Genomic DNA, 25,944 nt, shown 5'->3' with positions numbered 1-25,944 from the left:
CATCAAAGCAGGACAATCCTGGTCGGGTGAATCACTCTCCCTCCAGCAGCCCTAAGATCTCTGACTTATCCTTGCCTGGTTTTAACTCTCCTGGAGATACCAATCTCCCTTGCTCCCCATCTGTCACTCTACCTGATCCTTCTCCAGCAATCTCCGCGCAGGATCTGTCGCTCCTTATGATTTTGCAAATGCTATAGTCCCAACAGGAGAAGGCCAATCAACACTATGCCCAAGCCAGTACCTATAACAGTGTAATTCAGCGTTCCTTGATGGAGGTAACCAGTAAGGTGTCCTCCCTTTCTACTGATATGGTGGAGCTTCAGCAGCATGTCTCAAACTTGGAGGACACCGGAACAGCAACAGGAAAGTTTACTTAGGGTCACAAATGCAACTGAATCTCCTTTTCGGTTGAGGAGATTAAGAATCGGATGAGACGGCACAATCTCAGTATTTTTGGCATACCCGAGGGAGAAGGCGCTGACCCTCACCAGTATATGGTGCAGCTATTCATGAGGACTTTTCCAGAAAAGTCAGATTGGGAATGAGACTCGCAAATTCAGAGGGCACACCAGCTTCCCATCAACCGCCCTAATAAGTCCGTCAGCAGTGATCTGGGACGTCCTCACCCCATCCTGATCTTTATTGGGAACTATCTACTGAGACAATCTATATACACCATAGCCCATCCTTCAGCACCCATCTCTATTTTTGCTTGCTCAGATTTCGGTAAGTCTATCATGGATAGGCACTGGAACTTGCATCAGTTAATTGAGCAATTAAAAGCTCCTGGTGCTCAAGCCTACCTGCAAGAACCTCCATGGTTTAAAGCAATTCTGACTGAGCAGGATGCTATTCAGACTTTGGCTACTATAAAAGGGTGAATCTGGTCCTGCTAGAATTCTTCTTTAGATGCCGGGGGTTGTTGATCCTCTGTCAGATAAGAGAGTTTCTATAATTCTCATTTATTCGCCTTCACTCGTTGGCTTCCTTTTTTTCTTTTTCATGTCTCTTTACGTTTCGGGCGGTGTGCCTCGGGGTGTGCGGGGGAATGGGGAGGAAGGGCAGTCTTGGCTATCAGGGTCTTCAACAGTTGTGTGATGCGGGTGATTGCTTTGGCCTAGCTAGAGGGTAGGGTCTGTAGAAGGGGGGCTGAGGAGATTGGTGGGGGTGGGTGGGGCGTATCTCGGGGGAGAAAACTGTCAAACAACCAAATGTTTAAATCGTACTGACTTGTCTCTTGTTTCTTTTTTTCTTTGTTTGCCTTGAACTTTGGCACGTGAGGGGCCTCTCGGTTGTGACAGGGCCGTTAAGGCCGGATAGCTGGTTAGTGGACTATGGGTTCCATTAAGTTAACGTGTTGTAATGTTTGTGGATTAAACTTGCCTAGAAAACGTAAGTTAGTCCAAGAGGAAATCCAGATGTATAAGCCACATCTCCTTTTTTTTACCAAGACCCACCTTACCTACAAGGACTGATCAGAATTTAGGCAATTCTGATGTAACATAGTCGTTTGCACCTCCCAGTCTGTCTCTATCTGGGGGCTAGCTGTGTTGGCTGATAAATCTTTAGAGTATAAAGTCTTGAAAACTGCCTCTGATGCTAGAGGCCAATGGGCAATAGATGTATGTATGGCATAAAGTATCTGTTTTGTTCTATCTATGGCCCCAATGTGGATGACAGTTGGATTATAGATGAACTGACCCTTGAGTTAATAGAGTGGTCTGGTGAATTTATGATATTGGGGGATTTTAATTGCGTGATGGATTATGCCATTGATTCCACTAACCATAGGGCTTCCCCCAAGATGGTTAAAATTAGGGCCTCTATTCTGACCCTAGTACAACTTCATGGTCTGAGAGAGGTGTAGGGGCCCTGTACCCTCCAGATCCAGGTTATACTTACTACTCTACCCCACATCAACTTCACTCAAGGATCAATTTGTTTTTACTTGTGCCAATTTGCTCCAGTGTGCCAAGATGGAAATGTGGTCCAGAGTCACTTCAGACCATAATTCAGATTTGCTGTTCTGCCCGCTTCAAGCAGACATGAGTCAGAGATGCTGATTCTCCTTCCCACGGCATCTGTGCATGAATTCAGAATGTGTCTCGACTATTACTAAAGAATTGCGGGAATTTGTGAAAATGAATATGGGCACTGCCTTCCAATTTGCTGTATGAAGGCGTTCATGCGTTTATCTATCGTCTGAATAGAGCAAAGTCAGCTAATATGCAGACTGCTCATCAGTGAGTAGCGCAACTTGAACACCTGCACCTAAAGAAATCGCTAAATGGGGCCATGTCCAACAGAGAGTACATCTCTCTGTGGTCGAACATCGTGCTAATCTGTGTGGGGGGAGGGGGATGAGGGTGGAAGGAAAGGATGGTGGCAAGTTATTGCAAATACTGATCCTTTCAGTATGAATATGGTGAGCAAATTACGAGAGTATTTGCCCACCAAATCGTGGACAGTCAATCCAAGTGTTGTATGCATTCTGTTGAAGGTGACAATGGACTTACACATACTGGTCCAGACGCAATTGCGGCACAATTTTCTGCTTTCAGGCGGGATTTATATGTCCTGCTTGGGGTCTTCAATGAACCTAGGTGAAAGCTTTACCTTCAGGGCGCCAATATCTCTGTCCCTAGTGGAATGTATTTTCCTCCCTTTCAGGGGGATTTTAATGTCAATGAAATCTATTTGGCGATAGCTGCCCTTCCCTCTTGTGAAGCAGCAGGCGAGGATGCCATTCCATTAGAATTTTACAACATTTTTATGAAAGTTATTCTTCCACTGTTTATGGAGATCATTCAGGCCATAGGGTTTAGTGGGGAGGTCCCCTTCTCATGGAAAGTGACGCGGATAGTTCTCTTTTTGAAGATAGGTAAACTCCGGATGAGCGTGGCCCATTTTGTCCCATATCTCTTATAAACACAGACTCGGATATTCGCTAACGTTTTAGCCAGCCAACTCTCCCCTTTCATGTCCGTTCTGGTGTCACAGTGTCAGCATGGCTTTATCCTGGGGCTTGATACCACGGCTCATATCAACACCTCAATTGCATCTCTTGACATTGGGAAGAAAGCCGGTACCAATGTGTATGATACTCTGGAACAAGGGGAAGGCATTTGACCGTGTTCTATGGGAAAGTCTCGGGGGCAGCGATGGCAGCTTTTGGGCTAAGCGGGAGATTTTCTAAATGGGTGCAGACTCTGTGTATGGGTCCTAGGGCACAGCTGGCTTGTGCTGGGCTTTTATCTACCCCGGCTAGGATTTATTGTGGTACCAGACAGGGGTGTGCTATATCCCTGTTATTGTTCGCTCTGTACTTAGCCTTATCTGCGATCCATATCTTATGAATATGAACTCAAGATTACGGCCTATGCTGATGTCGTTGCAATCTATTCTTCGGATCCCGCAGCCGCCTTAGACTGTTATAGGTGAAGCCAACAGATTTGGTGCATTCTCGGGTTACAACTTAAATCTGGCCAAAACCCGGGTTCTTCTCAACTACCAACCAGATATCTTGATACCTGGGGCTGTCTCATCAGCCACCTATCTTGAGGTGCAACTTACTTCTTGCGTAGATAAAAAGTTTCTGTCTCGGTTACGAGCCTCTTCTACGGGCGGTTGTAAGCAAGTTAAAATCTTGGAATCGCTTACCAATTAGCATCAGCCGTTGCAATAATATTAAAATGAATATTTTTCATAAGTTCCAATATCTGTTCCGTGCAATTCATTTGCGCGTTCCAAATTCTTTAAGCAGCTGGAGGGTGTCGTTGGTAGTTTTATTTGGGGACATAGATGTACCAAACAGACAATCTGTCTTCTTAAGCTTCCTTATAATCAACGGGGGTTTCCACTCCTGGACTTCAAACTGTATTTCTGGACGGCATTTGCTAGACGTTTGCTTACCCTTTTGATTTCTGATAATCAGAACCTGGTCGCTTTCTGTTACTATTTTGCGCTGGGCCCAGACTGCAGCCTGTTTCTATCTAGACTTGGGGACTCGAATTACTTTAAGTGGGTTAGATTCAAATCTGTAAAATATATAATTGGCATCTGGCGCAGGATCTCTATTAAATATTCGATCTCACTTGTTTACTGTGATCTGCCCCTGTGGGACATTGCTATGCCTCCAGATTTGGCTTGTAAAGGCTCGGCTAATCATGGGGTTCTATGCCTTGGCCAGCTCTATGATTTGAGTGGTGTTCGCACGTTTGAAAGCTTGCAAACTCTTCACGAACTCCTCTCCTCCCCCCCCCCCCCCCCACATCAATACTATTTTAAGTATTTGCAGATCAGAGGTTATTTTCTGAAGAGGTGCCGATTCGCAGCTCTACCTTTCAGACTCGGATCTACTTTCCTGTATACAATGTGCACCAAGGAAGTCATTCATAAGCACTGTATACCTAAGACTCTGCAAAATTAGATTAATGATACCCCCACGCTCGCTGATAAAGGGACTAAGGTCCTCGGCCAGGATATAGTTACTTCAAAGATAGTGGCTGCTCTGCAAATTTTAGAACGCTCGGTACACCCTATCAATCTGAAAGTACATCAGTTCAAAACAATATGTATGCTATACTACACTCTGGTCCGGGAAACAGGAGTCATGACGAGCTGTGGCAAATATTTTACATATGTTTGCTTCTAGTCCTAAATTAAGGGGGTTCTGTTAGGACATAAGTCGACTTCTTGGGTGCTGCATTAGCTACAACCTACAGCTCGTAGAGAAGTTATTTTGGGCTTTTGATTGGAAGCAGTTTTGGGACTAGATCTTTTGTTAAGTATAGGTATTATAACAGCGAGATTTTGCCTTGCTAGAGCCTGGGTCTCTGCATTTTTGTCCGACGGTGGATGAATGGTGGGCCAGTATGAAGCAGATTTTCTATCTGGAATTTGCTTTGGCGAGGTCAAGAGAGATGTGCCCTCACTTAAAACGTTTGAATGAATTTGTGGCAGGTTAAACAGGTTTTTTTTGTGTTTTTTTTTATGTATGAATTTACTTTCCAGACATGAACCTGCCTGAATGTTACGTTTCCTCCCGTTAATAGTCTGTTACCGCTACTTTGGAGGTGACCCCTCCTTTAAAGGGGGGAAAATATGTATTTTATTTTATTTTCGTTTGTATTAAAGATTGTTGGATTTTGTTTGACTTATAAAAAGAATTATGAAAAAGAAGAAATTGTAACATTCTGTAAGATAGTTATCTTTGAAGCATATTATAGCCTCACAGTGCAGGGGCTGTATCATATGGCTATAAACATTTTATTTTATTGACTCATTTATTTATTTACATTCTCTTCTGTCTGGAGCCCCCCTTTCCGACATTGCTTGTTTTCTTCTCGCGCATCCTCCAAATTAATATTTTTTCATTTCCCTGACTAACCTGTAGAACCTAACAAAATAACATAGTTTTGATGACAGGGGTGCAATTTATAGAATCTGCATCGTGTTGGGACAAAACAGGTTTCTTCTTATGATGTAGGGAATAAGAGGTACAAGCAAAAGTAATAGTTAGTTATGCTATATAATAAAAAATAAATAGCTGTTCCAGCTGCATATTTCCTTGTGCCGTGCACTTCATCATAAGGATTAGTTACTGATTTTCCGGTCTATTTTATCTATGCAGCCTTAACACTATGCTTGTAGATGCCATAAGCACTCCACAGATTACTGCAAAATGATCAATGGGAGCTACTTGAGACCTGAAAGCAACCAAGAAAGCTTTTAAAGACCAAAGGCTCCAAGAGCCATAAGTACTAACACGTTTTCCCATAGACACAGAATGGGGTAAAACCTTTTGATACATCAGGCAATATATTACTAAACAGATTTGGTGAATACTTGAATGTTCTGTTATGGTGGTTAGCGCTGCTCCCCCAGCCCTCATCAGACACCTTTCTTCAGCTGGTGGCTTGAGCTCCGAAAAATTGTGAACTCCTGAATGGGACAGACAGAAGCTGACGAAGAGTTACAGTAATTGTAGAATGGAAGTAACACTGGCATTAGCTGAGTGTTAGGGAATCCACATCCCTTACCACTAGCCACCAGGCTGATAAGGAGCAGAAACAGTCTGATTTGTGCCAGACAGTTGTTAAGATAAACTGCTTTGTTGTGGTAAGTGTGGTGACTTGCCTGAGTACTGGGTATTATGAAAATGGTACCAGTGCAGGACTGTGGGGGTATACCGAAAAGACCAGAGATGTCTGGAATAAGAAAAGTAGAAAATTAACTTATGGTTTTCTGTGTAGGCTTTCAGAGAATTCCGGAAGCCTAGATTCACTTGGTGCATCAATTGGGTTATGAAAAAGTGATTGATGGAATGCTTGAATTAATCTCAGCCACTGGTAATTACTTGAGGCTGCATCACAATCCATCATTTGCACACGTTTGTGCTTTTTTAAAATCTGTCTGCTCCTCCATGCAAGGCCGTTTCTTCCCTCTTGTTTATAGTGGATAAAGGATATTGGCTGTTGACTAAAGCGGTGTTCATAAATTAGAACCCTTTCCAAAAACTCTTGGTAAGAAACATTCAGTGGCACCAGGTCGAAACATACCATGGCATTCTGCATGTGTAACATGCAAGACAGATGGAGGTGTTTAGTGTGAATCTTAGTTTGTCGATCTAAGCCTTCAAAGCAGCATTCCAAATAGTTTTTTTTAAGTGACCACATAGTCCAGGTGTTAATGACATCTTGGCCTGTTTCTTCTGCTTGCACTCCCTGTTGCTGTCAAGGGCTTATGGGGGGACTTCTAGACTCCATTAAGCCTTAAACAAGCTATCCTGGTGGAACACAGACTGAAAGAAATACAGATTACCTGGTGACTAATACAGCCATGTAACTATGACACTTTGCCCAGTTCTGCGACTAGTGAATAATCACAAAGGTGTACTGTGTAAAATTCGATTATCCATTAGGTCTTGAAAAGGTACTACACAATGTTCCTACTACATTGGATGGGTGAGCATTGCTTATCACATCTAATGCTCCATTGGGCATTGATTTATATTATGCTGAAATATTCAAGAGTACGTTGAGTAATTTTCGAAATGAAAATTAAGCAAGTATGAAATAAAGGGCCTCATTCAGATTGTTACAGACTACAATCCAGCATACCTCAGGATTTGTTAAGAGTTCAACTACACTAACATTCATATCTAATTGGAATCTAGGGGCCAGTGCAGAGGCTCAGGATCCCATCTACTTCCATCCATTGATTGTATTTGAGTGTAGTATCCAAGCCATTTTCAAGTGAAAGGCCATTCCTCTTGTCACCTTTGCGATGCTTGCTTAATAAATGGTTCCACTCATCCTAGCAATCTACAACACTTTTTTTTAATTTACTTTTTATTTTTTTTTCATTTCAATATTTTTATTTTTTGACATAATAGTATTCATGCTCTGTGATGTTGTCTAGAACAAGCTATTAAGTTGCTTTTGAGGAGCACTGGAGGAACAGTAGATCATTATTTAATGACCTAAGGAACAAACTTGTACTATGCAGTCTTTAATGATTTCGCCGTCCTGGGATGCTAGGTTTCCTTTGCTTTCCCGCTTTTATGCCTACTCTCTAAATTATCACTATTGTTTAAGTGAACCTGTGAACGCGCAGTGAAACCTAAGCTATTACCTCAGATCAGATAGTAGGTTTCACGCATCAGGCCGATTGGACAGAACCGACAAATCATAGAGGGAATGCCAATTAAATGACATCCTAATAATCACAAAAATATAAAATCAATACAATCTGCAATCTCATAGTACTTCAATAATCACACCAGTTTTAATAAAAGGTTAACAATTTTATTTCCCTATATTAACAACGCCAAAGTCGCAAAAATAATTCTCATCCACAAATGATACATATAGAGTCAACAAAGACTGATTAGAACGCCTCATGTATCTGCGTTTAATCAAAGCAAATAAGCAAATCAGTTCAATGATTATAACACAAGAACATAGCACCAAAATCTGTGCTAAAGTAATCAAATACATCAGAACAAATGATAAAACATCAATAACAATTAAAGAGCATGTGAAGAAAAACATTTCCCTCACTAACCACTAATTAGTATCAACATGTTGGGCTTCATGTAAAAGTTTTAGTAACAAAAATTTAGAAAATATCTAACTCTGGTTATGTCAAAAATCATTAGCAGCAGTTGATTCAGTGAGTTGCAGCTGGTACCTGGAAAACAAAAACACTTAACAAGTAGAATTCATACATTACCCAATGCACTACAAAATCAGCAAGTTTGTCTGTTTCATCAGAGGGACACCCTCCGCAATCAGAATACAGGATACAAAATAGGTCAGGGTAATGGTAAGACTCTCGGACTCTCAGTAGGACTGACTCTCAGGAAAGAATGAATGACAAATGACTGACTGAACTGAATTAAACTCAACTAAACTGCTCTCCCCAAGAAGTGGTGATCAAGCATTAAACTGTCAAATGAAAATGATTGGACAAAACATAAGGTGAACAAAGTATGAGCAATTAGAATTAAAACAGATATCTAGGTATTACAGATTTAAACATCATTCACATTTTCCATTGGTTGTCAAATCCCTAAACTAATACATTTGTATCCTAGACTTCCTTCTCTTCCGTCTCGTCTGTGGATCCTTCGTTTCCCTCTCATCAAGAACTCGTGCTCAGGATATGTGATTTAACATTGTTTCATTAATTTCCACCCTCGAGGGAAACGCACACGTTAGTAACATTTCTCTAACAATGAGAATTTTAAGACTTCGAACAACAATTGAAACTTTTCATTAACTACTTCATACAGCAATCTTGTATATGCTTATTCTTTAATCCTGTAGATGTCACTGTTAACACATTTATTGGTTAAGAAACGTACTAGAGAAAATATGTGCAGAGTAAATGAAAATAATTCTATTCATGCTAAGTTATCACAGGCCTACATAAGGTGATGGCCATTTCATAAAACACTTGTTTTCATTACTACATTGATTAATCAAAGTTAAACCACACATTAATCCATAAAGTGAGTAAATCATGAAATCTAGATTTTTATCACTAAAATCTCTGCTTCCGCAAACCCAATTTCACAATATCTGTACTGCTTTTTAATGTTGTAAACAGTGTGCTGCAAAGCATCTTTTGCAGTCTTCCTGTTGTGTAATTGCCTTAATTGTGAAAATTTGCATCACACCTGTCCTGTTCCCTACAGGGAAGCTAAATCAACTCCAGACGTGTGCTGTTCAACACCTGTTCTCCTGTGATGTATTTATTTACCGAATTACGTTTGTTTTTTAAAGCAGTGACAAAGGTTCTTTTCACAGTAGTGAAAAACTCTGCAATTAAAGAATGGAGATCATTATAAACACTATTCAAATGCCCTCTCATTATGAGTAACCCAGTGCTGGGTACGTTATTTATCAGCCCGAAAAAAGCCAATACCCGGGTGACTGGTATTAGAATAATAGTTAAATCCTGTTAAGAATGAACCCCACTTGCATTCAACCTGAGGTTCTTCATGTGAAGGTATTAGTGACGTAACTGGAGTGACCGATGGTGATTTACTGTATACTTTCAGCAGCCGTACCATAACAGCAGCTTGGATTACTGAATTGGAGCACAACAAGTTCTCTGCCTCACCTTGTAGTTGAACAAGCCTAGCCAAGGCTGACACATTAATTATAGAAGTACATAGGGTTTTGCCACACCTACGTTCCTCAAAAGGTCAGCAGGATCCTGTGAGGCTGTGGCCAGTTCATCAACCAATGTTGATTTGGTTCCTGTCAAATCTGCCAAGGAGGTAATTCGGCTCTGGACAAGTTCCTTCTCTTAGAAGTAGAGCCTTGCCTTTATCATGGGACCCGTACAAGTACATTGGGTCTGAATATTTCTGGTATTTATTTATTTTACATTTCTATAAAATGCAGCTCAACTATGGGATTTTTAGAGCGTTGGACATTAGAAGAACATGTGGTTGAATGGCAACCCCTTAGCCATTCAACCCCTTAGAGAACCATCAAAAAACGATAGTGCACAGATAAACATTAAACATTTTTTCATTTAATGCTAGTCTTTGTAGAATTTAAGGTGGTATAGAATTCAGGGAATGACAAAATGGTTCTGAGCCATGAAAGGCAAAATGAAGAGGGAAACGCAATGATTGCGGACAACAGATAGACAGACGAGCTAAAGCTTAGAGGGGTTCAGTGCGCAGAGGCAAGGTATTGGGAAATGAGAAAACGTGGAGTGCATTTAGTGCGAGAGCGCAACAAAAGGATAGATCATGGATAACAAGAAGGCGATACCTAAAGTGGGGGTGGGAAAAATAAAAAGAGGGCTAAGAAAGGAAAGGATTTAAGAGTTGAAGAATGAGAAACTATTGTGGAACATCCTAGATCCACAAAAGAGAAGAGAAAATGAAGAATTGGAGAAAAAGAATAGGGATTGATGTAGCAAAGCTAGTGGTGACAAGTAAAGTAAGTTTGTCATGAAGGGATAAGGGAAATGTAAATGGGGCTTAAGAGGAGGTAGCAAAGGCAAAAGAGAGGTAACAGAGGAAGAGAGGGACCGTTTGGTGAAGTCCAGAGATTAGACAGGATACATTTTGAGAAGGTACATTTGTAGACTTTTGTGAATTTGGAGACTGTCTGTTGAGCATCTCTGGTCCACTGCAAGATTCAAATTTGTGGGTTTCTAGTCTTTGCTTATCAGTGTTCCAAAAAGCTATTGTTGCCACCTGATGTTTTTGATAACCGCACACAGATATACTGAATATTTATTGTGTATGCCCTGAACGTGATGCACAGAAACGTGAATTTTATTCTGGCTTCTAGACCAGTGGTTCCCAACCTTTTGACTTCTGTGGACCCCCACTTTATCATTACTGGAACCTGGGGACCCCCACTGAATCATTATTGGAATCCGGGGATGCCCCACTGAGTCATTACTGAATGCTGGGGACCTACTCTGTTAATATTTCATTTTCTAAGCAGTCATGGACCCCCTGAGGAGGCTTTGCGGACCCCCAGGATTCACCAGATCACAGGTTGGGAGCAGCTGTTCTAGGCAAAGCCAGTGTAAGTGACATCTGATTATGTTATCTAGTTCCGAATATCAGTTTGCCCCAGAGTGTAGAAATATCTTTTATATGCACTAAGGAGGAACAGAGATTGCCTGAGACACGGTTGATGCTATAGTCCAGCTGATGTAGGACAGTGACTTGTACTACAGTTCAAAAGGTGTTTGAGATTTTAAGAAAGTGAAGGGAGGGTCTTGCACCTGAGGCAGTGTGGACAATTTATAAGTTCATTCATTGATGGGAAGCCATTTACAAAACCAACGATATAACTTAATCTGCCCAGAGTAAGGATAAAACCGTAGAGGTGGGGTTTCGTTCTGGAAATGGCTTGTGGGATCACCTAATAATTACCTCTTTGATTTTCTCTCCTTTTAACATAAGGAAGTTTAATTTACTCAATTTGTGCAATTTTACCTAACAGTTACTCTTCTCTACCAGAAAGCTTTCTAAAATGAAGAGGCAGGTTCAAGGTTGTTACCAAGCCCTAGCTTAGCCGACAGCACTCCCGTGGAGCAAAAACATTATATGAATTTTAAGAAGGAGACATACAGTATATAATATACTGCATACAGTGTCTTCTGTGACTTTAATTACATACCAAGGGAGTTGATCTTCGAGTACCAAACATAAAAGTACAAATCCACTTACTGTACATTAGTACAGGAGCATATGGTAAGCTCATATCAGACATAACTGGTTCCCTCAGTGAATTAATTCACCCCTCTGAGTTGCAGCCTACTTTTATTCTACTCCCGGTTTTAAAACGGCCAAGTAGGTTCCTAACGTGAAGGTTTAATAGAAACCTGGCATTTGCTCAAGTACCTCAGCAAGGAATTCTATCCCTTTTGTAATGTAAGAAAGCTTTAGTGCTCCAATATCGTATTGAAGCCTGGAGAGGGCCACCTTAAGAAACTCCACGTATGATTCTTGAGTCGAAATGTCAAACATTTGAAATCACACAAATGGTTCCTGCTTTGTTGAAGTATTAAAGTCCCTATTTCTCCACTCCTCTGCCTCCCCTAGGTCCAAGGTTACAAATCTGAAGCATGAGATGCTCCATACAAATTTTTTATCCAAATACTGGTCTGGGTCGTGAAAAGCCAGTGCAGAGGCTGTCATTGCTATCTGCTTTATGCAGCATACTGGCAAGGGGGCAATCTAAAACATAAACTTAATCTAGGTCTCTCTAGAGCATGCCTGTTTCAAAAAATGATTTTCATCATTGAGATATTAAGGACATGTTTAAAAACTTAACATTTGATAGAAAGACCTGGTTTGCTCATTCGATTAGTGAAGTTGTGCATCTGCATAAATTGGTGCTCATTGCAAACTCTTCAAGTAGTCTTTCCTCAGAAATCTGTTTTTTCATCTTTAGCATTGAAGGCTTTTGAAGCTTGACAAATCCATATTCAAGACATGCGGAGTATTCTCTAATTAATATTTAACCAAAAGGGCAGCATGACTTTGACGGTGGTCTCTTCTTAAGCACATTGTGATGGGGGATGATAAATTCCCTACAGAAAAGAGTACCCTCTTATTACTACAGCTAACATTGTTCTTAAATCTAAGACTAGGTTCTTTTAGACCTTACTCTTGCTCCATCACAACGCCTTCCAAGACAGCAGCACTATCATGTTTTGTTACAATGGTGACATTGTAGAAGAAAATAGTAGACCTGAGAGAAGAGATGGTGGTGCACTTGTTGCTGGATGAGCAGAGGGACACAGCATGACAGCAAACCTAAATTTCTGTGGTGAATGCCAGCAAGATGATTCAGTGAGCTGATGTTCACCACTAATATCTGCACTAATGTGCTGATAACAAGGTTAGATCTTGGCATGGTAAACTAAGTCTAACATTCATCTGAAATCAGAAGTTGAAATACTGTGTCATTGGTTAATAGCACCATGTGTTGTTTACAGCACTTAGGCAATGCAGAAATCCAGTGTAAAACACAGTTTAAAACAATTGTAATTAGTAGTAGCACTTGTTATTATGATATCTATTAGTCAGATATCCAGCCTGACCTTTTGTCGACGGGGATTCTAACTGCAATGTAAAACCAGGGAAAATCAAGGGTGTGTGTGGCCAGACCCGAACCAAGACACCCATGTAGCTCAGAGCTCTGCATCATTAGCAACCAACAAACTGCTTTGAAGGAAGAGGGCTGTAAGTCATGCTTGACTCACATGTGTGGTCACAAGGGGCTTTGGGTGAGTTGAGGGTGGGCGAATCACAGCATTTGAGCCCCAGCCACACCAGAGGCTGCTGGTGTGTATGGGGAGGTGCCACTAGGCTGAGCCCTTTTCTAGGATCCTGCATGCAGCTGGAACAAACCGCTGAGCGGTGGGACTTAAATGAGAGATTACATAAATACTTAGCATCTGCCATCTGGCCCAGGGTGATGCAGGAGACATATTTAACAACATTGAACAGCACAGACTGCTGTGGAAAAGGAAACCGCCAGCTACAGATGGTGCAACCGAGGTGCTGGTGAGTGTCCAGCATATTAAGCACCCTGGGTTGTTGCTCATCTGCCTGCATTGGGAAGAGCTTTTGATAGGTGGTGGACAACTTTCCAGAGGTATATGCATGGTAATCAAAGGTCTGTTTGCACCCTGTTATGCTAGCCTTTTTCACTGAAAAAATTAGGTTAAATGGGCATTATAGTTCGGCAACAGTGTTAGGTATAACATAACATTTGAAACCAGAAAAAGCACTTTAATTCTTCAGTTGTAGTTCAGGGAACTAACTCCCCATCATGCACTGCTTATGACCGCTAATATTACAGCACTCGTGAAGTTTTTAATTAAATCATTGATAAGATCACAAATGGCATCTCAAATGACATAATTGATGACATCCTATGAATGCAACAATTTGGTATATGCTTATACTGAAAGGTACATCTAGACCTAAATTTCTACAGCCTCTTTACTGATAATAGGTGCAAGCTTTTGCAGCATGTTTGGTCTCCTACATGAGTCTTGGGTGTGTGAAGGGAGTGACCTCTCCGTGAATGGTTGGCATAGGATGAAGACTGTGCACAGCAGACACTTGCAGAATGCTGGTCTGGTGATTGTGCACTAGTGGTCTGCTGTGTGCTAAAGCTTTGCTCCAGGTTAAAGGTTGTGTATAGTAGGTGCTTAGTCTCCTCAGGGGGGCTTGAGGATCTAGACTGAATGAACTCTGCATGAGAAATTGTGCACTGGAGTGAAGACTATATGCACCTCGTGTACCAACCATGTATGCTTGATTGAACACAGTGGGTCGGCTATGTGCAAACTGTTTGGGGCTGTGTGTATTAAGTGCTTCTTGCCCCAAGAGGCCTTGGGTATCTGGAGAGAGTGAGCTCTCCATGGAAGGATTGTGCACAGGGGAAGACTGTTTGCAGTAGGTATTTTATCACCCATGCTTGGCTCATTACACTTGAGAGGTTGGGAAAGAGTTTGGTACAAGGCAAAGGCTATGCATAGAAGGGGCTCAGCGACCTAGTGGTACTTCGATGTCTGTAGGCAATAGGTTTTTATTGAAGTTTTATTCGCATGGCAAAGACTGTGTGCAGCAGGGGTAGCCCACGAGGGTGGCTATTCAGAAAGTGTTTGGTACAGGGCAAATGATATATAGAGAAGGGGCTTGGTTCACCTAAGAGGTTGTCTGTGTCTAAAAGGTAATTTATGCTTTATATGATTCTGCGCCAGTCAGTGCTTACTTACATATTTAAAATGCTCTAATAGAGTAATTTAAACAGCAGCATGTCGGATGATGTCATCAGTAATGTTATCATTGATGTTATTGAACATGTCATGAGTGATGTATTATCTGAGGTCATAAGCAGTGAATGGTGGGGGTGTAAGTTTCATATTTAGCTTGCTGAACTGTTACTGGTGACTTTCAGTGGGTTTTTCTGTTTTAAAACGTTAAATTATGACTGAATTTGTCACTTAGTTATAGCGTCCCTTTAACATTTGTTTTTTTTCCTGTGAATTTCTAGGGATTTTTTTTGCGTTAATGATTTCTTTCTTACATAGCTATAATGTAACCTTAACCTTTTTTTTGTTTTTTGTTTTAGTGAATTTTTTTTATTTTTTTATTTAACAAAACGTAAGATCTTATTACCATACTGAACAAAAAAATCATAACTTTTTTTGGGGGCGTGACGTAAGGTCTTATCAGCACAGCTAGATGTAATGTAAATGTGGCCTTCAGTTTTTCAAGTGAATGTTCAGTAGTGTGTTTTAAAAAAAAAAAAAAAACGTATTGGCTGTTAATAATTTTATTTAACTATTTATTTTTAGATTTTCCACAGGTCTCACGGGACTCCTAGAACTAATGGGAGGGTCCCACTGGAGTTCTGTGGGGGTTTTACTTCCTGTTACAGGTCCCATGGCAGTACCGCAAGACCCACAAAATAATTTACAAAGTGGTTTAGTATGAAACTCTGACTTTATTTATTTATTTCATTTAGGTTGGAGCTTAGAGTTTTACGTATGGGATTAATTAATTAAGGATGCCTTGTGGTTTTAAAAAAAAAAAAAAAAAAAAAAATTGTAGGTGGCTTAATCGTTTTTTGGTGATGCAGTTACCTGAGTTTGGTACATCGAGATCTATGACAGCCAGGAATTACATCTGATTGGTTGAAATCCTTCATTTACAGGATGTTCCCACCCTTTAAACCTCATTTTGGAGTAGCACATGGGTATGACTACTTCTTGTGCTGGGTCCTGCTTCTTTTTTTGTACAGTTTGCAGATGTTGGGATTTTTTCCTAAATTATGGCATCTGGTCAAGACAGACCTGAAGGGATGGAGGCAGAGCACGAGACTCCAAGAACACTAAAGAAGTCAGTTTTCTTGCAACTCTTTTTTTGATCCCTCCAGGAGAAAAGAAAATATAGACAAAGATTGTGACTTGCAGTCTATGCCAGAAGTAGTTAAGCAGAGGAACTGCTAATCAGTATCCTTTCAGGATATCCGGGATAAGGTAGCACATGAGGGCGATGCATCTGTGGCACTTTTCAGGTGTTGAGTGCAGTGCAAACATGAGGAGGAGGAACAGTCATCAGCATCAATCTCTGGGCCGTCTATTGGACCTGGAGACAGTGTCCCTTCAGCAGTACTTTAGCAGCAAAGGAACTTAAATCCTGATCACCAGCACATGGGTATTAACTTTAACAGGTGTACAAAGGTGTTCGTTGCCAGACAGTAGATTTTATTTACCAGAGATAAATCAGTTGGATACATTTGTGCCCACAGTAGAAGTAGTTTTCTTTCATTCATTCTCCAAGTTCAGATGCCCATTGTTCTTAAGTTAATTCCCCCCCCAAAATTGGAAAAGTAAAAAAAAAAGGCTTATACCTCTGCAAATTAAAAGGTTCTTTTCAGAACCGCCTTTGCTGGTTTCAGAATAGTCTGCTGTTGCAGTCTATACATAACCATCAAAGATAAGCCTAATGTTACAACTGTAAGTGAGATGCAAGCATCTATAGCAATAGATTTGCAGCAGATTTACAAACATTTTGCTTTACGTTTTATAACTTCAACCTAATGCAAAATTCAAATGATCGTGATTTGAGTTGATTTCTAACCAGAAGTATTGCAGTGCAGTGTTCTGTGTTGCATTACTTTGCATCAAAGGGGCTTTCCGTGGAAGGTGTATGTGCATCCCCATGCATCCACCCATGTATTTTGACACAGAGCCATATGTACAAAATCCTGTGCCTTACCGAGGCAGGCATAATGAAGAGAAATATTTTAATTTTGCTTTGTTTTTTCCTCTTTGCATGTGTGCAGCATTCTCCAGCAGTCTTAAAAAGACAGAAATTCCAAAAAGCATATTTTTTGTGCTACAACGGACCACTTTCTGCACAAAAACCATGCTGATAACAACACAGATACCCTTCTCCTGTACCGCAAGGGTGCCTGCGTTGGTATATGCCTGCAGAAATTGTGCCAGCACAAGCAAACAGTATAACTGATCCTCTTTTTTGGAGATATGGTGAAATTGTGATGCATAAGATGAGTGCTGTCTGTGGTAGAGGCTTGTGTGTTTAGTGGGAGTCTGATCTCCATGAAGAGTTGTGCACAGGACGAACGAGGAGCGTATAGTGATTTGTCCTCCTCCGGTGGCTTGGGTATTTGGAGGGAGTGGGCTGTCTATGAAGAATGCTGCACATTGAAAATAATGTGTGTAGCAGGGGCTTGAGCCCCAAAGGGGCCTGGAGGGTAAAGGCTCTCTATTAGGAGTTGTGCACAGGGCGAAGGCTGTATGTAGTTGATCCTTGGCCACCTAAGAGGGCTATGGTTTCTGGAGGAAGTGAGCTTTCCATAAAAAGATCTGTGCACATGGAAAAGGCTATCCCAATTAGGGGGCATGACCACCTAAGGGCAACTGACTGTCTGAATGGAGTGGAGGGTTTTGCACAGGGAGAACGCTGCATACATAGTAGGTGCTTGACCACCTGAGGGACATCAGTGTCTAGAGGTAGTCAGTTCTCTGTGAAGACATCTGTACAGAGTGAAGGCTGTGCATTGTTGGAGCCTTGTCCACGTAAGGAGGCATGAGTATGAGTGGATTGTCTGTATAGAGTTGTGGACAAGGCAGAGGCTTTGCATAGGAGAGGCTGGACCACCTAAATAAAGGGACTCTGGTGTCTGAAGGAAGTGGGCACGCGGTTAAAAGTTCTGCAGAAGGGGAGCACATGACATATAGGGGCGTGGCCACCTAAGGGGACTTCCATGGGTAGATGTAGTGGGCTCATTGTGAAGAGTTGACCACCTAAGGGGGCCTAAATGTCTAGATTCAGTCAGCTCTCTGAGTACTTCTGTACAAAGCGAAGGCTGTGCCTAGATGGGGCTTGGCCAGCCATGTTTTATTCAGTGCACAGAAATGTCTCCTACCCTATGAGGGGGAGTTGGAGAGCTAGTGCATCTAGCTTTGAAATTAATCTATAGAGGTCCACAGTACATGTAAAAAAAGCTTTTAACTCCTGACAGGGGTGCATTGAGACCCTGGGCTGATCATTTGTCTATCTTTACAGTATTCCTCTTAGCTTTTTGAGGCTATGGAGGTCCTTAAAGAGGGATGTGTAGTTTATTTTGCTTCATGGAGCACCCACCCAACCCGGTGGTGCTACTTCATCCCGTATCCTTCAATGTTGCTGGCACAACCTATCATACCTGTCCCACTTCCATGTTGAATGCTGAGAGGGTTTTAAGATGGCCTCTCCTTCCGAACTTCCAGTGCTGCTCTCTTCCAGAGCTAAGCTCTGCCTACTTTCTTCTCTCTCAAACTTCAAATAAACCTCCTGCTTTACTGGAACTAGAGGTCTGCGTGTCTTCATGTTGTCCCATGTCTGAGCATCTCCAAACCGTTTTGCTGCTGCTAATATCTGAGGAGTTTCCTATACCGTCCTTTTGCATCTATCAGGAGAAGCCAGCTCCTTCTGAAATTTGCTTATTGTGTTCAGCGATCTTTAGTGTGCCTGCTGATGCACCTTTCCTAGAAAGGCAGCTCAGAAAGTGACTCTCATTTCAGCTGGCACAGGCCAATTTGCCAAACTATTAGATATTTCTAAGAACCCAGATATGTCCAAAACATGATTTTATACTAGTGTTTCTGTCCCCTTCGTTACGTACGAGACAGTGACTCTGACATCTATACCTCTAGCTAATCTGGAAATACTTATTTCTTTGTGTAGTACATCGTTAAAAGCATCACATAATACACGGTGCCCAAAATGGAATTGTGCAGTCCCTTTTAGGCTCCATCTAAAATCGTGTTACTTTCAGTGTTAGCCCCATTTGTGTCAGAGTGGTCTGCGCTCAGATGCCAGGTTATGTTAGATAAGTTAGGTTGTGCCCAGCATGCTCAAGTCTGTGCACATGTATAGGCGCAATCGGTGTAGACTTTCTTACCATAGCTGCACAGTAACTGACCTTATTTTAAAAGGTGGGCATTCGGAGGTACACCCAAAAATCTTAAAGTAAGACTTTATTCGTAAGTCCCACACCATAGCAAAGGTACAAAATAAAAGGTCCAAAAGCGAGAACACTGGTGATTTTCAATGGATAGAACGTACGTACTTGAGGTAGCATGCATGCCTCAACTTGTGTTGTGGGTTTGTCATACACTTGGGCCCTAGTGCCCCTACACCTGCTCTGGCAATTAATGCAGTACCCTTAACTCTAGAAGCCCAAAGCCTTGCTTCTAAAAAAAAAATCATTGTTAATGGCATAGTTAAAGTTAAATGCCGGTTTAACGGAATTGCTTGAAACCGAAGACCCTTGTCTGATTGTGCTAAACTGACAACTTCAGTTAAAGCCTTGAGAAGTCTCTTGCACTGTAAAAGTAGCTTTAGACATCAGAAGCATAATATTTCAGTCTTGAAAGTGTCTCTCTCGAGGAAGGCACTTTTTATTTTATAGGGATCAGCCAGAAAATGCATCATCGAAAACCAATATCTGTAAGCACTCCTGATCTATGCTGTATCTAAGGTCCTGAATATGTGTACTAAGCTGTGACCAGTGTAGTACAAATACGCGTGTAAGTGAACCATCATAAGGTTGTCTCTAAAATAATGACTAAGAGATGTGCAGGTGTTTGAGTGAATCGCCCCATCACTCACTGTCAATCACATCTCACCTGCATATCCACATTCTTACTGGTCGTCTGCTTCATTTGTGTAGAATGTTCCTTAGTTGCGGATAGGCAATGCTCACCTGCACTTGGGGCTAAACAATTCATCATTTTTTTGGGTCACAAAAGTGTCATACTCTTTCCTCTGGGGACACAATCTCCACTGTCTTTGTAGTAAGCCTTAGTTCTCGTTTGCTTTTTTCATTAAACCGAATCTCCACAGGAGCCTGACAGTACTCTCATAAATGCTGAACTGTTGCATGAGAAATTGTTGGAGAGGTTAGTTTTAGTTCCACTGTTCTTTCAGTCTCAACCTACATGATGCCCTTTGATCAGTTCTTTTTGGTGCAAGCTTTTGTCTCGAACTTAAATGTCTTGTGGTAAAAAGAAGGAATACTTGACCCTTTGCAGCATGTAAAGACGAACAATGTCCCTCACCTCCCCCACCTTGCTGTTAACTGGATAGCCAAGAATTCAAAATAAAAAAAATATATTTACATTTCAACACATTGATGATTTATGCAAAATCATATATTGTATGTGTCTTAAACTTTCTCTTTCTTATTGATATAGCCCATCATTCCAATGTTCACAAGAAATGCCCGTGAAGGATTTAGATCCCTTGGGGGAATCCGTAAGTGATATGTTTGGCATGATGTGTTATTTTACAATAATAAGATTTATCAGTAATTGATTGTGTGTCTGGTCAGCGATGGGGGCGGTTGTAGCAGTGGGGTTTGTGTTGGGTATGCTGTCTTTTACCTTAAACCAGCATACTTATTTTCTGTATTTGCTGTAAGCTTATTCCCTGATAGCATTTTGCATACTGGGTGATCTTGTAAACAGTTGTAACATTTTACTTTCTTTTAAATAAAAGAAATCTTAAAAGTTGACTTAAAATATGCTGGTTAGAAGCAAAATATGAATTCCTAGAAAAAAAAATAGTCTTAAGCCAGGGGCAAGGTTTTTGAAATCGGGAAGCAGTCTTAACCACGACTTCCGAACAACGAAGTCGTGGACAACGAAAGCGTAACAACGCTTTCGTTAGCCACGACTTCCTTGTTCGGTGCCTTAACCACACATGTGCTGAACAGCGCACATGCGTGGTTAAGGCACAGGAGAAGGGAGTCAGCTGAGGAGGATGACGTGATCAGGTAAGTGGGGCTGGGACTGGGGCTGTCTTAGTGGTGGGGGTTCGGGATATTTTTAGTTTTAGGGGCAGGGGGCCAGGGTATTTTTAGTTTTAGGGGTGGGGGGGTCGGCGTGGTCTAGGGGAGGGGGAGGAGGGGTCGGGACATTTTTAGTTTTAGGGGCGGGGGTCGTGGTGGTTTAGGGCCAGGGAGGGGGTCGTGCATTTTTAGTTTTGGGTGTGGGGTCGAGGTGGTTTAGGTTTAGGGACGGGGAGGGGCGGTTGGGCATTTTTAGCTTTAGGGGTGGGGGGGGTCAAGGTATTTTTTGTTTTAGGGGGTGGGGGGTCAGGGTGGTTGAGGTTTAGCGGCGGGGTATTTTTAGTTTTAGGGGCGGGGTTCGGGTGGTTTAGGGGCGGGGGAGGAGGGTCAGGGGTATTTTTAGTTTTAGGGGTGGGGTGGGGGTTCTGGGGTATTTTTAGGGACAGGGTGGGGGGTATGGGTGGTTTTAGGGGCAGGGTTGGGGTGTCGCGGTAATTTTTACAGGTAGGGTTGGGGGGGGCCAGAGGGTCGCATGCTGGAACTATGCATGCCATTCACTAATGCCTTTACCAGGAATGCCTTTACAACGAACAATCGTTGTTAAGGAATTCATGGTAAAGGCATTAGTGGTGGTAACGCGGTCATTGTTCTGACCGCGTTGTTCAGGCATGCATGGTTTTAGCATGCGTTGTTGCGACATACATTCTTTGAAATCTTTTCTTACAATACTGCTTTTCCTACAGTGGGAAAACAATGCTGCTTTTGGCTAACTGTTAAAACATTAGAATGCCCTTATAGTTCAGGAGCCGCAAAAAACATGCATTTTAGTGGAATTTGTTGGAAATATTTTGTGTTGAGATATAGTGGCTTAATAAGGTTTACCCAGTGGATTTGATAGCCATTAATGCATTTGAGTATTTCAAAACCTGTAGTTTACATGCTGCTGCCTGAAATGCATATTTATTTATTTGTTTTTCTTTACTGTTGCAGGTCTGTTTCGATGGATATATGAAACATTTAAAATCCCATTTCTCCCTATTTATGGAGGTTTTCCTGTGAAATTGTGCACATACTTGGGAGATCCCATACCATATGATCCAGATATAACTGCAACAGAACTAGCTGAAAAGGTACTTCTTAAAGGGGTGCACAGTACTACGTTTGCCTCAAGGCTGGTGTTTGCAAATGTTGTGCACAGCATTGTCTAACCAGAGCATGGATTTTGTAAATTCTCCTTAACCCCTCCGCTGCTATGCCTCCTCCATGCCCTCCTGCAGCCACCCCCTCCCAAAGCCCCCCATGCTAAGCATTTTGGAGCTATTTGGAGTAGTTCACACATAGGCCTCCATACATATTTGTCCACATTATGTGTCCACACCAACTTTGCGACCTTTTTCTTTATTTTTATTTTTTTTCAACATCCTCGAGTTCCTAAAGATACCCGGGGTTTGTAGATTCTCCTGGAAATTAGCCAAACTACAGCTACATTTTAGGGTTTTGGAGGAAAAAAGGGAAAAAGATGCTGTAGAAGAAAGCATCTGATTTTTCCCTGCAACAGGCATTGACAAAGTGTGTGCGGTGCTCAAATGATCATCTTCCCAGCTTTCAGGAAGAGGCAGACTTGAGGCAGAAAACTAAATTGTTCAGCCCAGTTGTGGCATTTTATTGGGGCATAGCCCAATTTTCCCATTTGTTTTTTTCTTCACACTTTCAACCTCCTTCCCATAGTGGCAGAAATGGTTGTAAAACCAAGGGTGGATCCTGGGAAGCTATACATTTCGAAAAGTAGACAAAATTCTTAATTCAGCAATGGGTCATTTGTGTAGATCCTTCAGGGTTTCCCTCTAGAACTAGAACAGTTGAGATGAAACTACTGAAATTGAGTTGAAACAGCCACTTTTGTCTACCTTGTCATCTGTAACTTATTCCAGCTATGGCAAATTTTCAAAAGCAATATACGTTACGTCCACTGCACCCTTCTAGTTGAGGGTATATATAGGGCTTTTAGGTTCACCAAGAACCCGAGGTACCCAGAGCTAATAATTGAGCTGCACCTTGCAGGGTTTTTTAATTGTGTACCGGTATACAGCAATTCGTTTGTTGAAATATAAAGAGTGAAAAATGGGTTTCAAGGAATCCTATGTATTTACGAAATGGGCACAAGATATGGAGCTTAGAACCAAAGGCTATTTGCACGTCTCTGAATTTTTGGGTACCCATGCTAGCATGTAAATTAAAGGGCATTTCTCAAAATTACTTCTTCTTTACACACTGTCTTACATTTGGAAGACACAAATGCAGAGATACACAATTGGCAATAATACTTGTTCTACTATTCTGTGTTCCTTTAAGTCTCCCGATAACGTTAGCACCTCATTTGGGTGGGTAGGCCTAGTGCCCACGACAGGAAACGGCCCAAAACACAACATAAACACATGACATTTTTCCACTGAAAATTGACCTTTCATTTGCAATGTGCCTAGCTGTGGATTTTGGGTCCTAGCTCAGCCGGCACCTGGGGAAACCTAGCAAACCTGTACATTTTTTAAAACTAGACACCCAGGGAATTCTGAGGTCAATCACCTTCACTGTGTTGGGTCGTGCATTGATAGGGGGTTTTCCCGCATGGGGTTCCCTGAGGAAGTGGTATCTGATAGGGGTACCAACTTCATATCTACATATATGAAGTCTCTGTGGAAGGAGTGTGGGGTTAACGGATACGTTCACCACTCCTTACCACCCCTACAGCAATGGTCCGGTTGAGTGATTCAACTGCACCTTAAAAGGCATGATCATGGGCCTGTCAGAGCCTTGAGGTGGAAGTGGGACGTCCTATTGCCATGCCTTCTGTTTGCTACAGGGAGATGCCTCAAAGAGCGCTTGGATTTAGACCTTTTTGATTGACTGTATGGCCACCCTTTGAGTCTGGTGAAGGAGGGCTTAGAGAAAGCCCCCAGTTAACCTCCCGAGGATGTTTTTAGCTACTTGCTGGCCTTCAGAAACCAGACTGCACGCTTCAGAGCCCTCGCACAAGAGAACTTGGAAGCAAGTCCCAAAGTCTTGGTCCCAAAGGCTTCTGCTCCTAGTGCCACCCCAGAACTCCGGTTCTGGGTGGACTACCCAGGGTCTCAATGCGGTCCCTAAAACTGACGCGCACCCCGTCCCCCGAGCTGATGAGCTAATTTATCTCCTAAATACCTCAGCACATTTGATTTGACGTCTGGGTATTGGCAGATTGTCCTAACTGAGGGGGCCAAGGAGAGGTTTGCATTTTCTACCCCAGATGGACACTTCCAGTTTAAAGTGATGCCATTTGAGATTACAAATGCCCCTGCCACATTCCAGAGGTTGGTCAACAAGGTGTTGACTGGGCTGGATGACATTGTAGTATTCAGTGCCACTTGGGAGGAACACTTCCAGCACCTCTGCAGTGTGTTTGAGGCCCTGCAGAAGGCAGACCTCACTATTAAGGCCAGTAAGTGCCAAATAGGGCAGGGTTCAGTGGTGTATTTGAGACACCAGGCAGGGAGTGGCCAGGTGGCACCCCTACAGCCAAATATTGACACTATTATGGCTTGGGAGCCTCCCAAGACCCAGACTGAGATGAGGGCTCTCTTAGGCCTCACCGGCTACTACAGGAGGTTTGTCAAGGGATATGGCACCATTGTTGTCCCCTTGAATGAGTTGACTTCCAAGAAGCAACCAAAGAAGGTGATCTGGACAGAGACTTTCCAGACCACTTTTGATGCCCTGAAGGCTGCCATGTGCACAGCAACTGCGCTGAAGGCACCGGACTACCCAAGGAATTTGTTGTGCAGACAGATGCCTCAGAGCATGGTATAGGAGCTTAATGAAGAGGGCCTAGATCAACCTGTAGCCTTCGTTACCAGGAGGTTACTTCCCAGGGAATCTTTGACCCACGCTATGCCTCTTTGTTGCCAGGATTTCCAAAATAAGTTTTTTTTTTATTGATAGTGATGAGACGATTATGCCAAATATGGGAAATTCAAAAAAAGAGGAATAAGTGACGGTTGGAGATAAATAGTGAGAACGCAGAAGAGCACAAGTATGTTTAAGAAGCGGGGAGGAGATAAGCAAAATATTATAGAAAAAGGATACCACCTCACGAGGAGAAAAAGGTAGAAGAAAGGAACATTCAGTATTCCACCATAAGGGAATAAACACACAGCTTGACAAGGAGATCCATCTAGAAGCTTGACGCAAACAAAAGGATTTATGATACAGTCTAAAATCAGGAAAATTGGCTCCCCCCTCCTGTTTAGAATGTCGAAGCTGACTAAGAGAAATTCTAGATTTCTTATTGTTCCAAAGGAATTTAGACAATCTGGAGTCCAGCTGTTTAAAAAAAGTAACAGGCAAAGGAATCAAAATTATGGATAGGATATATAAAATGTTAGGAGAAATCATAATTTTGATACAATCAAGACAACCCCACCAAGATAAAAAATAAGGGATTCCATAACAAAAAGGATCAATCGACCTTCTCTAGAGCATCAGGAATATTTACTTCAGTGGACTTTATAATGGAAGAGGTGAACCAAATACATAAATATTTAACCTTGGAAGTATTCCAATGGAAGCCAGTAATATCGAACGATGATCCAAAACAAAATTTTGTTAGAGGAAGGATTTCAGTTTTATCCGAATTTATCTTATAACCTGAAATCAAAGAAAAGTCTTCTATCTCCCAAAGTAGAGATGAAATCGAGAGTTCAGGGTTTGAAATACATAAAAGTATATCATCTGCATATGCCGTTAATTTTAAATGTTTCTTACCATATTGGAAGCCTTCAATTTTAATGTTATTTCTAATACAGAATAGAAATGACTCTAGGGCTAGGATAAATAGGAGTGGAGAAAGTGGACACCCTTGACGAACGCCTCGACGTAATACAAGGTATCTGGACAATTTCCCATTCACCAATATCGAGGTCATTGTGGATTGATAAAGAAAAGAGATAAATGAAATTAAATGAGGCCTTAAATCATGCCAGGCTAAAGTTTTTAATAGAAAAGACCAGTCTAATCGATCAAATGCTTTCTCAGCATC

General features: G+C 41.8%; 1 protein-coding gene across 1 annotated transcript in view; it reads left to right on the top strand.

Annotated features, from left to right (window-relative positions):
• Positions 1-25,944, top strand: part of TMEM68 (transmembrane protein 68) — a 145,159-nt gene that overhangs the window by 103,560 nt on the left and 15,655 nt on the right. The window contains exons 6-7 of the mRNA XM_069220192.1: positions 20,278-20,338; positions 21,864-22,003. Of these exons, the coding sequence (XP_069076293.1) occupies positions 20,278-20,338; positions 21,864-22,003 (201 nt within the window). The remainder of the gene's footprint in view (positions 1-20,277; positions 20,339-21,863; positions 22,004-25,944) is intronic.

Source organism: Pleurodeles waltl, chromosome 2_2, assembly GCF_031143425.1.
Source record: "Pleurodeles waltl isolate 20211129_DDA chromosome 2_2, aPleWal1.hap1.20221129, whole genome shotgun sequence".
Taxonomy (NCBI): domain Eukaryota; kingdom Metazoa; phylum Chordata; class Amphibia; order Caudata; family Salamandridae; genus Pleurodeles; species Pleurodeles waltl.
The sequence above is the reverse complement of the archived record's forward strand: the minus strand, read 5'-3'. Positions and strand labels throughout refer to the sequence as shown.